General features: G+C 36.7%; 1 protein-coding gene across 3 annotated transcripts; it reads left to right on the plus strand.

Moving 5' to 3' along the window:
* The first annotated feature begins 124 nt into the window (after positions 1-124).
* On the plus strand, positions 125-15480 carry LOC117784867 (putative fatty acyl-CoA reductase CG5065). Of its 3 annotated transcripts, XM_034622717.1 has the most exons (8): positions 126-345; positions 5523-5806; positions 6401-6826; positions 14137-14335; positions 14397-14636; positions 14696-14827; positions 15008-15133; positions 15205-15480. In XM_034622717.1, exons 2-8 carry the CDS (start codon positions 5530-5532, stop codon positions 15323-15325), a joined length of 1521 nt encoding a protein of 506 aa, XP_034478608.1. In that variant the 5' UTR covers positions 126-345; positions 5523-5529; the 3' UTR covers positions 15326-15480. The 3 variants fall into 3 exon arrangements, with proteins under 3 accessions (XP_034478609.1, XP_034478608.1, XP_034478610.1); XM_034622718.1 differs by lacking the exons at positions 14137-14335; positions 14397-14636; positions 14696-14827; positions 15008-15133; positions 15205-15480 and adding exons at positions 10396-10831; positions 10930-11061; positions 11132-11260; positions 11341-11653 and having other exon boundaries at positions 125-345; XM_034622719.1 differs by lacking the exons at positions 14137-14335; positions 14397-14636; positions 14696-14827; positions 15008-15133; positions 15205-15480 and adding exons at positions 12470-12908; positions 12970-13101; positions 13614-13742; positions 13809-14029 and having other exon boundaries at positions 149-345.
* Positions 15481-17011: the final 1531 nt, after the last annotated feature.

The raw sequence follows: 17011 nt of genomic DNA on the forward strand, positions 1-17011 counted from the left end.
CGGCTGAATGCTCAACCAGTTAATAAATAGACTCACTTTCAAAGCAGCCCCAGTCTTGGCCATTCCATTCATATTGACAAGCTCCAGCTAAACGCGGCTCAGTCTTCTTTCGAACGCCGCTGTGCTCACAACAAGCCGTCAGTTGATCCAGCTCCAAGCTCCAAGCTGATATCGCTCCAGCTCCAATCTGAAATCTCGTGCTCGTGGCATTTGAATTTATTGGTCGACGCGTTCGCCTTTTAAACGTATAACGTGTATCTGTGTAACGTGTTTTGTTTTTTGAAATTTTTCACGATTTTTAATTAATTAACAACAACAACTACAAAAAAAGAATCACTGCAAAAGGTAATTAAAACGCTTGCACGCACCAAAAAAAAAAAGCTAACACCTTATGTGTTGGCCAAGTTAAATGTATCTTTTTGTAAACAGTCAAGCAACAGTAGTTGTAGCCATAGGGTGCAATTTAATTCAATTGCTTTGTGACCTCTACTTATTTTTATTATTGTCTTGCACTTGGGTAATTAGCAAAAAAGTTGAAACAACACGAAAAAAATGCAAAAACAATTGAAACGTTTTGGACGCCATTAGCTGCCCAACGAAGCATTTAATTGGAAGTGTACTCAAAACGTCTGTTATTAATTATTTAGAAATAAGCTGAAGAGGTAGAAAAAAAAACAATTTCTCGAACAATGTTTAACCTTTGCATCATCACGGGTCACGCTTGTGTCATGGCATCGGCATCAGGTCATGGTCGTTGTACGCCTGATGATACTACCAACTTGACATTCGTCTCATTCTCTCAAAATATTGCATAAATTGCCTGTGAATTGGATTTAATGTTAGGAAAATTTTAAACAGTCGACTACTTCCGGTTGTGGCTCAATAAATTATCGATTAGATAACGGGTTTGATAATCGAAATCGTTTAGAAACTCATTTACATTCGCGCATTTCCTTTGTAATATATACAATTTAAAATTCGACATGCCATTTCTGTGTCTTATTTTATTTGATCCATTTTGGCACATTTACAGTGTGGACAAATGTGTTCGTTTCTCTTCACTTCTTCACTGTTGTGTCAATGGCAATCACTCTAAGCTTATTTACATACGAGTATTGGAGGTCGATTATTTGGTAGTTTCGTTTTTGAGATGCCATAAGACCCCCTAAAGGGATGACACGCACACACATACAAACACACACACACACACACACACACACACACACACACATAAACTCGTGTTGACTGTTAGATTGTAAAATTTGTTCGATTTCATGGCTTAATGTATTTTTCTTTTAACGGTCACACTCTTTTGGCAAATCTGAAATGAGGTCAAACGAATTTGAATTTATACTCGGAGAGTTTTTATGTTAACTGTTTGAGTTCTATTCGGAAATCTGTCTCGATTCAAATGATCATAAAACAGATATAACAACAATAACAAAAACAACACCGACAGCATCATTATTGCAAAATGTAAACAACACTTTTGCCATCATTTGTATTTGAAATGATCAAGAAATGTTACATCAAAGAAATCAAACCGGTTTGAAATACATTAAAACACACTTGACAGTTTTCATTAATATATCGTGGGGTCCGAAGAGTTGAAAAGGGAGACGCCAGATAATAAAAAATCAAGCCATAAACTATGCATATTTAATAAAGAGAAACAGTCAAACTTAACCTAACCTAACATTCAATCATTAAGGGAGCACCCAATTTAAGTGATATTTTTTTTTTTGCATATTAGACAACATTTGACAAATATCCATTTAATTGTATTCAATAAAAATAATTTCAAAGCTAAACTTTGCTTAGAAAGAATTAAAAACTATAAAAAATTATGATCTCAGTGAAACTGAAAAATATTATGAACAATTTTAATAGGCATTTTAATATATTATTAGTAAAGTGTGATAGAATTTCACAGTAAAAGTTTCCACGATATCTTAATTAAACCACAACCTATGTTTTATTATTGCTGCAATAATAATACATACTTAAATACTTAACAGCATTTAAAAGAACTCATATTATCTCACAGAGGCAAATATCAAAAGATCAACTTCAATATAATAGTATACCTGAAATACTACTTACAAACTTCAGGAAAAGCAAGTGGGCGGCTACAGTTGGGCCCGCTCGACAGTAGGAAACCCTGTGCCCAGGTACTCTGAACTAAAAGTTTCGACCGATTGTTCCTATGGCAGCTATATGATATAGGAAACTGATGTGAACCAAATTTGGCCAGGATGTATAACAACAAACCAAATGCATTTTCTATCAGTTTGGTTAAGATTAAAACTTGATTTTCGACTGAGCGTCTCTATGGTAGCTATATGATTTAGTGGTCCGATTTGAACCAAATTTGAGCAGGATGTATATTGTGTCAGATTGGTCGAGATATCTCAAAAAACTAAGAAGTTTTTCATACTAAAACTTCATTTTCGATCTATCGTTCCTATGGCAGCTATATGATATAGAGATCCGACCCAAAATAAAACGAGCTTGATTTGCGTACGGTATCCAGAAACCTACTTACCAAGTTTGAAGTCTCTAGCTCTTATGGTCTCCGAGATAGACAAATTCAAACAGACGAACAGATGGAGAGACAGACGGACAGACAGACGGACATGGCTCAATCGACTCGGCTGTTGATCCTGATCAAGAATGTATATACTTTGGGGAGTCTGCCACTCCCCCTTCTGCCTGTTACATTAGTTACATACACATTATACCCTTTTGTGCCTATTTTCAATGGGGTCAGGGTATAAAAATAACATTACTAAAAATATGTATTCATTAGTATTTCACACTAGTCAAACAATAAAATAACTATAACCTTAGGGTGTAAAGAAATAAAGCCAAACAACTGACAAAATTCTTAAATGGTACACTTTGTATACTTTGGAAACTCATAAGTATTACTTATCTGAACGTGTCATAACCTCAATTTAATTACGTCCTTGGCTTAGCGATAAAAGAACGTTATATGCACTTAATATTATGGCCAACTTGACCATTATCCATAATTCTTTCATAATTGTGTCAAGAATAATAATAATTTTTCTTATTGCCAAATTATGATTCTACTGAGGTCTTAACTTGGTCTAAACTAGCTCTTGCCTAAACGATGCTAATGAGGTTGATATATGAGTGCCACTATTTGCATATTATGGCTGTCATGTTGATAGTACTTAGACCTCTTCAGATACATTGTTATTATATTGCATGCCACAGTGCGCAAGTTCGTTGGCTAAGTCTTTCGTTTTGCCCTCTACCATTAAAAACGTTAGTTTTAGCTTCGAGTTTTCGGTCTCAATTTCGGCTTTTGTTTCAGCTTGCTTTGGCATTTTCCATGCACACACAAAAAACTGTGTGTGCTGTCGTCTGTGTATGCGTGTCTGTGTGTGTGTGAGTGGGTTATGCCTATGATTTTCTGTTTGACTCGGCCTCAAATGAATTGGGGCTGTCTTTGGGATTGCACAAGTTGCACGCTAGTTTTGCCTCTTCCACTCCCCTGCTCTTTCTTCTTCTACTTCTGCTTCTTCTTATTTGACGTGTGGCGTAGCAGAAGCGCTTTAATTGGCAATAAACATGGAAATGAGGCAATCGCTTCAAAGACGTTAACTAAATGTATTAAGAGTAAAACGAAAAAACTGCATTCGATTTTCAAGCTGAAATGCAGTCTCAATTAGCCAAGTTCATAAATTAGTCAATAGCCCCGCGAATAGCACAACTTGTAGTTCAAGGTTGTGCTATACTCGTATTGACATACATATTATAGAAATGTCAGTCAGTTAGTAGTTTCTGCCCCGTCATGTCAACAACTACGAACACTTCCTGAGCTTTCTTTAATCGCTTTGCTGAACAACCGCTTGTAAAACAGATGCAGCTACAGTTACAGTTACAGTCACAGATATACATAGATATACATATATCAAATGTATGTTTTAACAGATGTGCTTCTCGTTGGTTGTTATGATAAATAGACATGGTGACAAACTGAAAAAGCCGTAATGCCAAAAAACTTGTTCAGTGTTGCATGAAATGTGCGATTTATCAAATGTAAAAGAGCTCGAGCAGCCAATGATAGCCTACTAGATGCTCTATAAGAGCAGTTAAGTCGACGCAATAATCTTGTAAAATAAATAAAAGTTACGGAGTGAAACATATTTTTGATTTTTAAATATAATTAGATGTGTGCTGGTGGCACAGATTTATCAGAAAGTTTAACCCCACTATCACTATTTTCTAATGGAATACACACACATTTAATTACATTATAATCATTAAAAGTCTTATAAAAATAGGAAAATAATCATTACTTTTAATTTTTATTATGTTACTTATCGTTATCGTTACAAAGAAGTAAAACTCATAAAAAAAACCAATATAATCATTATTAATCGTCCCTGATTTTAAGTTTAGATAATTGAAGCTCACAGTCATACATGAAAAGTGAGCGTGTAAACATATTTAAAATATATTATCATATCCCTTAAAAGACTATGCTCATCATACATATATAAATATAGGCTCACTTTTGAAGTGGAGTTTCCCTTTTTTATGGTGCTGCCACTGGAGCATACCTAATTTGCATACTTTTAAGTACAAGGTATACTCGTTGAGAGCGAAACCAAGCAACTTTGAGACTGAGGCCGTTTAGAAATGTCACGAAGCGACTTGCGGCCAAAGAGCAAGGCACGTTTACACACACACACACACACATACACACACACGGCACTATTAAAGCCCAGCTTATGATTTGGATAAGTGTAACGCGGGCCACAACCCAAAAAAAAACATGAAACAACAGCAAGAGGCAACTGCAACTCTAACTCCAACTGCAACTTCAATCTGCATTGTGCAACTTTGAAACGTTGCAAGCTCAGCTGGTGGCATGCTGCATGCTGCAAAGCTGCGTGCTACTTGCAACTTGCAACACTCTTTTATAAAAGCAAATACTATACAAATCAGACATGTTAGACGAGTGTTGGTGGCCCGGGTCTCAGACCGAGTCTAAGCCTGAGTTTGAGTTTGAGTTTGAGTCTGGTCTGAGCTCCTTGCATTGCAATGGCTTCTACCTGTCGTTGATGTCACTGTGGTTGTTGCTGGTGTTTTGTCTGTTGTTGTTGCTACCATTGTATTGCCATTAAACTGATCAGCCAGCCGTCCAGACATTCGCCCCGTCGTATTGCGTAATCGTAGCTGAAATGTAAAGAAATGCGAAATCGACGCCGCAATCAAAAAGCAAAATTGAAACCCGTTTCAATTGAACAGGCTCGAATTGCGACTGCGACTGAGACTTGGCTCATGTTGTGGTTCAGAATTAGCCCCAGTTTTGGCCAACTGCTTTCGACACCTGTGGACTGCTTGAACGGAATGTGGCCAACCCGACGCTTTGTAATGCTATGCCCCAACAATTGTTGCAACTAAACTAATGCTCTCTCTCTCTCTCTCTCTCTCTCTCTCTCTCTCTCTCTCTCTCTTTATTTCTCTCTTCCTTTCCCGTTTAGCGTCAAAATGATTGATTTGTCACCTGTGCAAGAGTTCTACAAGGACAAGACCGTCTTTATCACTGGCGCCTCGGGCTTTATGGGCAAAGTGTTGCTGGAGAAACTGCTCTATTCATGCCACTCGCTCAAGGAGGTGATCATCATCTGTCGCCCCAAGCGTGGCAAGTCGCCGGAAACGCGTCTCGATGAAATGTTCAAGTTGCCCATCTTTCAACGCATCAAGGACGAGAGACCTCATATGCTGAAGAAGGTGACCATCTACCAGGGTGATGTGACCTATGATTGTAAGTTGCAACTGCTTAAATTGATTCCTAATAATAACTTATGCAACGATTACCAAACTTTTGGAAATAAGAAAAGTAGCAAAAAAGTAATTAGTAAACCAAAATTAGAAACAACGTTATTGCAAATTTGCAATAAGGAAAAAAATGTAAATGGCAATTGCAAAAATGACGAGTGGACTTTTATCTACTTTTGTACGTTGCCAAAAACTACTATTAAAAAAATCAGCAAAAAAATTACAACATTTTTGATGGACCACTCGAACTCATTTGAAATAGAATCGCATTAAAAAGAATTGGGAAAACTAAATAAAAATATATATTACAATTTAAAACAAAACTCAACAGGTGTCATTTATATTAAATCTACGCTTTCATAATATTATGAAACAAGATTATTTTTTTTATTATTTAAAAAAAATAAATTTTTTTTTAATTTATCTGAATGTTTTTCCATTTTTATGTTTTTGTTGGTTTCTTCAAATGCTAAGCTTTGCTTTTTGTTTTTTGGATTTTATAACTCTTACATAAAATTTCAAAGGTACCACTTGACTTCTTTCCACCTCCACTTATTTGAGTTTCCCTCCCATTTTATAGTGCTGGGTCTAAGCGGCGACAGTCTCAAGCATGTTGTGGAGCATACCAACATTGTGTTCCATATGGCGGCCACGTTGAAGCTGGAGGGGAATCTTCGTGATGCCATTGACATGAATCTTCAGGGCACACAGCGTGCTCTCAATGTGGCCAAGCAGATGAAGCAACTGGATGCATTTGTGCATCTATCGACAGCGTTTTGCAACTGCGATCAGGAGGTGATGTACGAGAAGGTCTATGAGTTTCCACATAAGCCCGAGGATCTGATGCGATTGGCCGAATGGATGGATGTCAAAACTCTGGATGCCATTACGCCCGATCTGTTGAAACCGCATCCCAATACTTATACGTACTCCAAGCGTCTTGCCGAGCTCCTCGTTCGCGATCATTACGAAACGATGCCGGTGATCATTGCCCGTCCCAGCATTGGTAAGTTCATTTTTCCCCCCTCATGCTTATAAGCCATCACTGTGGGGCTTTCAGCTGGTGAGGCTTCAGTGCCTTAAGGCTTTATTTATGTCGCTGTCTCTTATGCTTGGTTTGCTTGCTTCCTTAATCACATCTTTAATTTCTACCAAATTTTATGTATTTTTGTTTTCATCTATCAATTTATGTGTGGCTTTTTACGCTGTTGGCCATAAAAGTCGCCAACTCTAATCACACGCCTCTTCGCTTGGCCAACTAAATTGCCTTGGCTTCTTTTTTCCTTATTTAACCAGCTGCAGTTACAGCTGCAACTCTCGAGCTCTCCCTCTTTTTGATTTACAGACAAATCCTACTGCAAGCAATTTGCCAATTAATTTTTTTGTACTCGTGTAAACAATTAAAGGGGGTAAAGGGGCTAATAGGAGCATTTTTTTTAGACATTTGCAAAATGTTTATTAAGTTAGACGACCCTTTAGCTGACCCTATTACATCCACAATAAATGTAATTATTAAGAGCTACAAATGATACTTCGTACAATATCAGCGATTGAAGGTTATCTTAATTCATATCTGCGACTGATAGACACTCGATATCGAATATAAGGTATATATATTTTCATAGTTTGCTTACAATTCTTACAATTAGTGCTTACAATTAGTGTTAAATCTTAATTTCGTCTACTTCCAAATTCAAGAAATATCAATATTCAAATGTAATTACCTACAGCGGTAGGACCTTAATTTCCAAAATTAATTTTATCAAAATTTCTAATTTTAATTTTAGTTTTTATTTTTTTTTAACTTTAAACAAGATTTATTTTTGTGGTTACACTCAGCTTAAATTTTCCACGAATTTTTATAGCATGCATCTTTGCAATTTAACGTTACTATTGCTTATTTCAACCATCTAGCTCTTTCCAATAGCGCTGTGCTTAAATTTTTAATTGTTATCGCACGATAAAAAATATATTGTCTTTATACTTATATTTATATAGAGCTTATAAGCTGACAAGCCATTAGAAACTATTTACTTTTAGTATAGGATCATTACACCTTCAGTTGAGCGTGTATGTTAAAAAATTTCAATTAAGCTTATTGTCATTCATGAGTCAATGAGTACTAGGTGGTCTTTTACGAAATAGGTAGCGAGTTAAGGACTTTTAAAAATAAAGTCGTATATGACGTCGAAGAAGACATCGATATTGGTGACTTCTGAAACTCCGACTTCAATTTCTAATGCTTCTAAAAATATATTGTGTAATAGTTGTGCCTGGAAGCGCTTTGATAAAATTTGGCGTAATTAAGTCATGACCATGTGCGTTAAATGGATGTATCCAATGTGTCTTCCATTTTTTACAAAAAGACAAAGAATCTTAAACTTATTGTGATGCTTTGGTTTAGAATTGAAGTGCTGCAGGGAGGAGTGACCTTTGGACCTATTCATAAGACTTATTTAGTTCGATATGACTGTGATTTGTCTTAAGATTTTCTATAATGTGGCACTTCATTAGCGAAATGAATTAAAGTAGCAATTTTCAAACAGTTCTATGCCGGATTAGCTTCCAATTTATGTTAAGATACCTACGAGATAAATCCTAATAATTAACTGGTCTAAACAATTAAAAGCAGTTTTACCAAATTATATATTTACTTACATTAATATGGAAAACAACTACACTAAATTACAAAAGACAGAACAAAATGTGTATAACTCAAAATTAAAACAACAATAAAAAATTATAGATTTAAAAATCCTTTCTAATATTTTAAAATTAAATTTTATTCTTATAATAAGAACATTTATTCTTAAAATAAGAACTTGGTCTTATTTCAAATGTTCTTAAAACCAAAATGTGTTTTCTTATTTTAAGAATGTTAATCTCTTAGCTATGAAACTAAAATCTTGATTTTCGAAAAAAATTTTATTTTATCAATTTAGAGCATTGTACATTTTTGCGTTCTAGGTCCGATTAGCTGTGAAAGATCATTAGCGGTAAATGGTTGCTGAAAATAATATTTTATTAAGTGTTAGCCAGTTTCATATTTTTTAAGTCTAGAATCTTTAGTAGTCAGAAAAGAATTTAAACTTAGACTCATCTATGCTTGTTGCAATGCATGCATACATACAAGTTAACCAAATATTTTGTTGGCCTGTGTGAACTTGGAACAAGTTAGCATATTCAACTTGAGTTTAAATACTTTGTAAAACGAATGACAAATTAGTCGAATTTGCAAATTGAACTCAAATCCTCAATTGTTGAGTAAATACGAGTTTGAGCGTACAATGAAACGAATTGTGTGTTGCTCAGTGTTGACCTCTTCTGGTTTTCCTCAGAGAAAAAGACAGAGAGAGAAAGAGAAGATAACTCTTCTCGTATATATAAATATTGATGAATTGATGACTTTGCCGGCACGTAGTTTAAGTAAAGTTCGTTGAGTTTAAATCTTTTAGCGAGTCGCAAAATGGGTTTGGTAACTGGTCGCTTGTGGCTTGGGCTAGAGATGTCACGGGCCTTCTTCTTGAGACCCGGCCCGAATCCGCGCCCGAAATTAATTCCTCCAAAACTTAAAAATATTTTAAATGATTTTTGTTTCTTCTTATTTACGCATTTGATAGATATGTCGAATTAAGCTCGATAAACATATCGTTGCGTATCGATTAAAGAGTTAAGTCAATGCTATTAACAGTGACTTATTAAGGAAATATTTTTATCAATCCATAGGAAAGTAAAGTAAGAGTGAAATCGTGAATTTTGCGACTTAGCATGAAAGTCCGTTGAATATTTGAAGAGGCCCGTGGGAGACGAAGCCCGAAAAGGCCCGTGGCCATCTCTAGTTTGGACCAACATTGTCGACGGTTGCCAAACTTGAAACTACTCGTATTGTGGGTGTGTCTCAAGCTAATTGAAACTTGTTTGAATGCGTCTCTTCTCTTCTTCTTCATCTATGTGTTGCTTTTTTATGTCTCTGCTCGTCTCGAAATTGCTGAACTTTTGTGGCACGTATCTGTATCTGCATTTGTATCTGTATCTGTATCTATGTCACAAAAAGAGATAAAACAACTTTAAGTATGCAAGTAACTACCCTTTAATTCAAATTAGCTGCGCTTTGAGCAAATACCTGCTTTGGACTAAGTACATGCTGATTAAAAACACTACACACACCCACACACACTGCCTGTAAGAAATCGACGTCGCCATTGACCAACAAGTTCACTGAGCATGAAATTAAATGTGAAAACAAATAGAAACTGCAACTGAAACGAAGAAACTCAAAGAAACGCCCTAAACACGCCACGCCCCTCGCTAAGCACTAAGGCGTTAAAGCCAATTATCCTTTTGCCTTATTGCCTTATCGCCTTATCGCCTTGTCCTCTTGTCCAGCTCTTGTCCAGCTTAAGCACAAAACACATGACCTCCAAAAACGCCTACGCCTACGCCTAATCCTCCGCCTCTGCCTTCGCCTATGTCTCTGCCCGCTTACCCTCGTTGCTGCTGCTGCTGTTGATCCTTGAAAAAGAGAAGGAGATCTGGAAATAGATCCTGATGCTTGATTGATTTCATGTAACACAGTTTCACCATCGGCCTATGAGCCTGTGCCCGGCTGGGTAGACAATCTCAATGGACCAACTGGTCTGATGGTTGGCGCCGGCAAAGGTGTCATTAGATCCATGCTCATCGATACACGCCACATGTCCGAGGTCATACCGGTGGACTATGCCATCAATGGTCTCTGCGTCATTCCATATCAATTCACAATGCAGCAGCGGCCGGTGGATGTGCCCGTGTATAACATCACGTGTGCCGATCATCGCAAGATGCAGTGGGGCGAGGTAATTGAGATGAGCAAAAAGATTGGCTATCGGTATCCCATGGAGGCTGGTCTCTGGTATCCGGATGGATGCATAACAACCAATAAATTCCATCATAACATCAATGTGCTGCTCTTCCATTGGCTGCCCGCCTATGTCATCGATTTCATGCTCTTTATTCTTGGTCAGAAGCGTTTGTAAGTGTTCCCCAATGCGGAATTGAGTTTCGGCGACTATAGTTTTGTCCTACCTATATTCCTGCCCCCTATCCCATACACCCAACCTCCTCCCTTAGCATGATCCGTGTGCAGAACCGCATCTCTGTCGGCTTGGAGGTACTGCAATTCTTCACGATGCGCGCCTGGTATTTCAAATCGGACGCCTATGCCTCGCTATGGGACATGATGAACGATGCGGATAGGAAAAAGTAAGATCCATCTAAATAGATATACTTATATAGATGACCACCTAAATGCCCTATTGCGTGACTTGTGCAGCTTCAACATGGACATGGATCCCGAGGAGACCATTCCCATGTATATCGAGTCCTGTGTTCAAGGCGGTCGACAATATCTAATGAAGGAGTCGCCGGAGTCATTGCCACGTGCCCGGCGTCAACTTATGCTGTAATCTCATGAATTCCAATTCCATATCTATCCAACTTTTCTCACTCCTCCCCCCATTCTTCTACCACTTACTATTCTAGGATGTATATCTTGGATCGTACGTGCAAGACGATCATCATTAGTTTCCTTGGGTACTGGACATACGGCCTGGTGTCACGCCTTATGGGCGTGTTAATCAATTAACAACTATTAGCCATGGCTAAAAAAAAATTGCCAATGGCCAATATACTTGTATTTGCGCGCTTTATGATTATTGCTTAGGTTCGCTTTGTTGGGTACAAAACGTTTTTGAATTATAGTCTTAAGTCTTCTTCTTATCTATGAATATCTAATAAAACGGTTCGAATAACTTTAATGAGTACGTGTTCGAGTGTTGAGTATTGTACAAGTGCCGAGAAGGACTACGAAAAAAGCCAAATTGAATTAACAACAGACACACAACTCCAACATTACACGTGTATGATTACAATGAATATATTCAAAATATTCATACGAACTCACACCTCTAACACGCTCGCACAACACTCCGAATACAGATAACCAGCATTTACCCTACTTCGAGTATGAATACAATGATGATATTCTTAATATTCATACTCACTCACTCTTCCCAAACAACACTTTCTCCGTATATGAACATATTCAATATATTTAAAATACATCTCTTTTTTATAAACACTAGAGTATCACTACATAGATAAATACAGTGAATATATTCAAAGTATTCATTTCACAGAACACAGCAGCCACTTAATACTCTTTTTTGAAAACATTTAACCTAATCAGTGTATGATTTCAATAAATACATTCAAAATATTCACTTGAATTCACACTTTGATCACAGAGACTACTCCTTGTTAAAATTTAATGAACACATTTTAAAAAATCCATTGCAATGAATTGCACTCACTCCAACACACTCAAACTATTTTTTTACTTTACTCATCTATGCAATGAATACACTTAAGATACTCACTCACATTCACTACTCACAGCATCAAAATATTCACAACACTCACACACATTCATACACATTCATACACATTCATATTCATTCACACACATTCACACTTAATTGGCTTCGGTTTATCATCAAGTTACTGGAGACGTCATTCACAAATGGGCTTTTGGTATGTACGAGTAGAACCCAATAAAATTGTTCATGTCCTTTCCTCTATCTATTCTCCTACTGTTATGCCCTACACACAGTATCGCCAGCTGCCTTTGAACCTCTTCCCGGTTGGGTAGATAATCTGAATGGACCCACCGGTCTGATGATTGGTTGTGGTAAAGGTGTCATTCGATCAGTGTTGGTAAATCAGGAAAATAAGGCTGAGGTCATACCGGTTGACTATGCTATCAATGGCCTCATCGTAATACCCTACGAATTTAATAAGCAAGCCAAGAGACCCGATAACGTGCCCGTCTATAACATAACGAATGCGGATCACAGAAAGATGACCATGGGTACGGTTGTCGAGATGAGCAAGCGTATCAATAGGCAGGTGCCTTTCAATGCGGGTCTCTGGTATCCGGATCCCTGTGTCACAACCAACAAACTCTATCATAACTTCAATGTTGCCATGTTTCATTGGCTGCCAGCCTATCTATTGGACTTCCTAATGCTCATCCTGGGCCAGAAGCGTTTGTAAGTGTGCCCCAAAATAATCTTCTGTGTATAGCATTTTTTAATTCTTTGCAATCCATAGCATGCTGCGAGTGCAGGAGAAGATTTCCACGGGTCTGGACGTACTTCAGTTCTTTACCCTCAATGCTTGGACATTCCGTTCCGACAACTATGCCTCACTTTGGAAAAAACTTGGCGACCAGGACAAAGGGATGTAAGTTGAATAAATAATCAGAAAAATCTGTTTACAAATCTTTAAAGTTTCCGTAAGACGAACGTATTTTCACCAATACTTTTCACCGTCGGTGAATTTGCCATTTGCATTATCCATTCATTAGTCTTTGTTGTATCTAAATCTAGTCACATTTTGAAAAAGTACATACAAAAATGCTTTAACGTAGCACAAATTTGACCGACACAAAAAACTGATGGAAATAGGACGTGTTGTGTTTTCATCAGTGAGCACCGACACTTTTTTTATTATGAGTGCTCACAAGACACTAACGGGTTTTTAACAAAAAGATTCGGCGAAAAAACGGTCGTCACTTTTTAAAATATGTACCAATATGTATTGATATGATATGCAAATGGCAATTAAATATCTAACATTTCAGGATCACTTACAATTTGTTTGGTTGTTTTCAGAAGTAATTAGAGATTTGTGAAACACTCCCGACTATGGAATTATTATGGCTTTACTTAAGTTATATTTGATTTTATTTCTAGCTTCAATATGAATATGAATGCCCGGGAGAGCGAGGAGGAATATATGGTACAGTGTGCACAAGGTGCACGCAAGTTTATTCTGAAGGAAAAGGATGAGGATCTGCCTAAGGCGAGACTTCATATGCGCATGTAATTATTTTAACTGATATAGCTATCTTTGAAATACTTTTATTACATTTCCTTATTTTTCTGCAGCCAATGGGTCGTTGATATCGTTTGTAAAACCCTCATTGTAGGTCTGTTTTTCTACTATTTGCTGAAGTGGACGGGAGTTCTGGCAATATTTTGAATCTTCCTTTGAAGTTCTTTAACTTTTGTGGTCACAGGAATTATCGTAGTCAATAGATTTAGTTGTAATTAGTCAAGGTTTTTGCAATAAATATAAATGAATTTAGGATTTTTTTAAACATCTCAAATTGTTGTTTCTATCTTTGGAGTATCGAGTATATACATTGTAACTATTTTTTGAGAATAGCGTACTATAGTTATTGTAGCTATACTAACATTTATTCCGCTTGTGCAGTTACGCCCGCTGTGGCGGAACCTCTGCCCGGTTGGGTGGACAATATGAATGGACCCACAGGTGTGCTAATTGGCGCTGGAAAAGGTGTCATACGTTCTATGATTTGCAATGGAGAACTCAAGTCAGAGGTCATTCCAGTGGACATAGCCATCAATGGACTCATATTGATACCCTACCACAACAGTCGAGTACAACATAAGTAAGTATTAAACAAGTAAATACTTGCCTATACCAAAACGTAAGCTCCCTTACCTCGTTAGACCCCTTCAGATACCCGTCTATAATATAACTGTGGAGGAGGACAAGAAGCGTACCTGGAAGTGGGTTATGGATGTGGGGCGTGATCTGGGCATAAAATACCCATTCGAGGTGGGACTCTGGTATCCGGATGGCAACATGACCTCCAGCAAATTCTATCACACGTTCTGTACCATCATGTTCATGTGGTTGCCCGCTTATATCATCGATCTTCTCTTGGCCATCTTCGGACAGCGACGCTTGTGAGTTGCCTCCAGAATTATACAACCCACTAAATAACAAGTTAACTTTTGTCATTCAGTATGGTTCGAGTACAGACAAAGATATCCGTGGGTCTAGAGGTGCTGCAGTTCTTCACAACCCGAAACTGGGACTTCAAATCTTCGCATTTTCAGCAAATCTATCAAGAAATTTCGGAAGAAGATCGCAAAATGTACGCCATCTGCTGTGACTAGACACATAAATAGATTTATCTACCAATCCAGTTGGAGTCTTGATGAAGCAGACTTTCAATTAACAATACATAACACTTCCAAATTTCATCACATTTTAGAAAACTTCCTCGTTTGTTTATACATAGATGCTTAGTTATGTTTGTTCTCTTTTTTGATAGTTTTAAAATCAATACAAACGATGTGGATGATTACGAATACATGAAGGTCAGCATTCTGGGTGGTCGTCAATACGTTATGAAGGAACCGCTAACCTCCTTGCCCAAGGCGCGCATTCACCTTCGATTGTAAGTGTACCATCAGATAAATATATATTTAGATCAATGAATATAACTGAATCTTTTCCATCTTATTACAGCATGTATGTCCTAGATCGTATATGCAAGACGCTTATTGTCAGTGGATTTTGTTATTGGGCCTCCGTACGGCTGGGAATCAACGATCTTGTGCGTTATACTCTGGAGGCAGCCAAGCAATGAGAAAATTCATATTTATTACCACATTCCATTAAGGGTTACTTTTCAGGTGCACTTGTCTCAACTTTTACAGAGCATACGGGTCAAATGTTCAGGTCATATAATACGTATACGGAATATCATTCAATGTTCATATATTTAACAAATAAATATAAATACATAGTATATTATATATTATATATTGAATATCATATTTAAGAATAATAAATGAGTTAAATCGGCGAGTTTGTGATTTTATGCGCATTACAATTAAGTTGGAGTGGATTATTTTCTTATATTTTTGAGATGCATTTCGGATTTGATTATGAAAATTGTTTCATTTACATTCTTCAGACTTAAATGCATATGCACTTAATGATAACTAACCATAGTTATACGAATCTTGTATCGAGTAATAAACATTTAGTTTAGTACTCAATGTTAAATACTTAAGATTAGAATTTTAAATCAGTTAAAAGAACGTACATTTTGTCGTCAACGTGCCTAAGAGTCTCGTTTCGGGCCGGATTCTTACCAAAAAATACAAACAACAAACTTAAATCACAAAAATCACTGTTTGCTTTCGGTTTTGTCAGCATTTAGCATTTTGTTAATTGTGCTTACTTTAATTTCATATCCGTTACTAAAGAAATTAGTAAAAGGGTATATTTTATTTGTTAAAATGTATATAACAGGGAGAAGAAGGCATCTCAGACCTTACAAAGAATATATATTCGTGATAAGTCAGGTCCGCCTATCCGTCCGTATTATGAAAAATATCTCAGAGGCAATAAGAGCTACAGCATCCATAGACCCCACGCAGATCAATTTTGTTTTACAATTTTTGCCACACCCCCACAACGTTTTTATGATATAACTCAATTTTTATTATTATCTATTTTATTATATATTACACTACTTAATAGAAAACTGATCGGTTAAACAGAACGGCAGTAATAGTAGCATTAATTTAAAAAAAAAATACAAGCTCCTAAAAGTATTTAACGCTTATTACTATAGTCGGGACCTCGAGTATAGGCTTTCCGATTAGTTAAAAGTGGTCTTAGCAATATTTAAAAATTGTAGAAATATGATTAAATATTAAAAGTTTTGAATTTTACAAAAAAATTCTATACAGCAGAAAAAAGTAGTTTGTTGTTATTTTTTGTCCCCGAATTAATCTCAATCACCATAATTTTGTCAAAAAAATTTTTTTTATTATAAACCATTGTTTTCTTGGTATCGGGACGCTTCGGCGTTATTTTTGGACTGAAAGAGTAACGTAGAAAATAAGTGAACAATAGTTTTATGGGTTGGAGCTTTTGCGGTAATGGCTCGGCGCAAATAATCGTTGCGCCGCAAGGTATACAGCAAATATTAAATTTCAAAGACAGACTAAAAGTTGGCAACAGATTTTACATTTAATGCCCAATTTGAATATTCAAATATGCCAAGTTTATTGAGTCAACATTTTGAAATTTCACGGAAGGAATGAGGCTTCCCGAATCCGCTGCCGTTGTCTACATAAATGCGTAGATAGTTCTAATGTTTTCAGAGAATCTCTGTAAATATTGTCAAACTAGTCGTATACCTAATTATTTGATTATCTAGCAGGCAGAGTGCAGCACGAATGACTTCCATTAGCTACTACTTAAGTAGACACTCTATTCACTTATACCAACCTACATAATAGTAAACACATACGTACGC

Source organism: Drosophila innubila (genome assembly GCF_004354385.1).
Source record: "Drosophila innubila isolate TH190305 chromosome 2R unlocalized genomic scaffold, UK_Dinn_1.0 1_C_2R, whole genome shotgun sequence".
NCBI lineage: Eukaryota > Metazoa > Arthropoda > Insecta > Diptera > Drosophilidae > Drosophila > Drosophila innubila.

Coding starts and splice junctions, on each gene's coding strand:
- LOC117784867 (XM_034622717.1), top strand. CDS start 5,530: ATGATTGATTTGTCACCTGTGCAAGAGTTCTACAAGGACAAGACCGTC. Junction 14,336..14,396: donor AACAGTCGAGTACAACATAA/GTAAGTATTAAA, acceptor TTACCTCGTTAG/ACCCCTTCAGATACCCGTCT. Junction 14,637..14,695: donor ATCTTCGGACAGCGACGCTT/GTGAGTTGCCTC, acceptor TTTGTCATTCAG/TATGGTTCGAGTACAGACAA.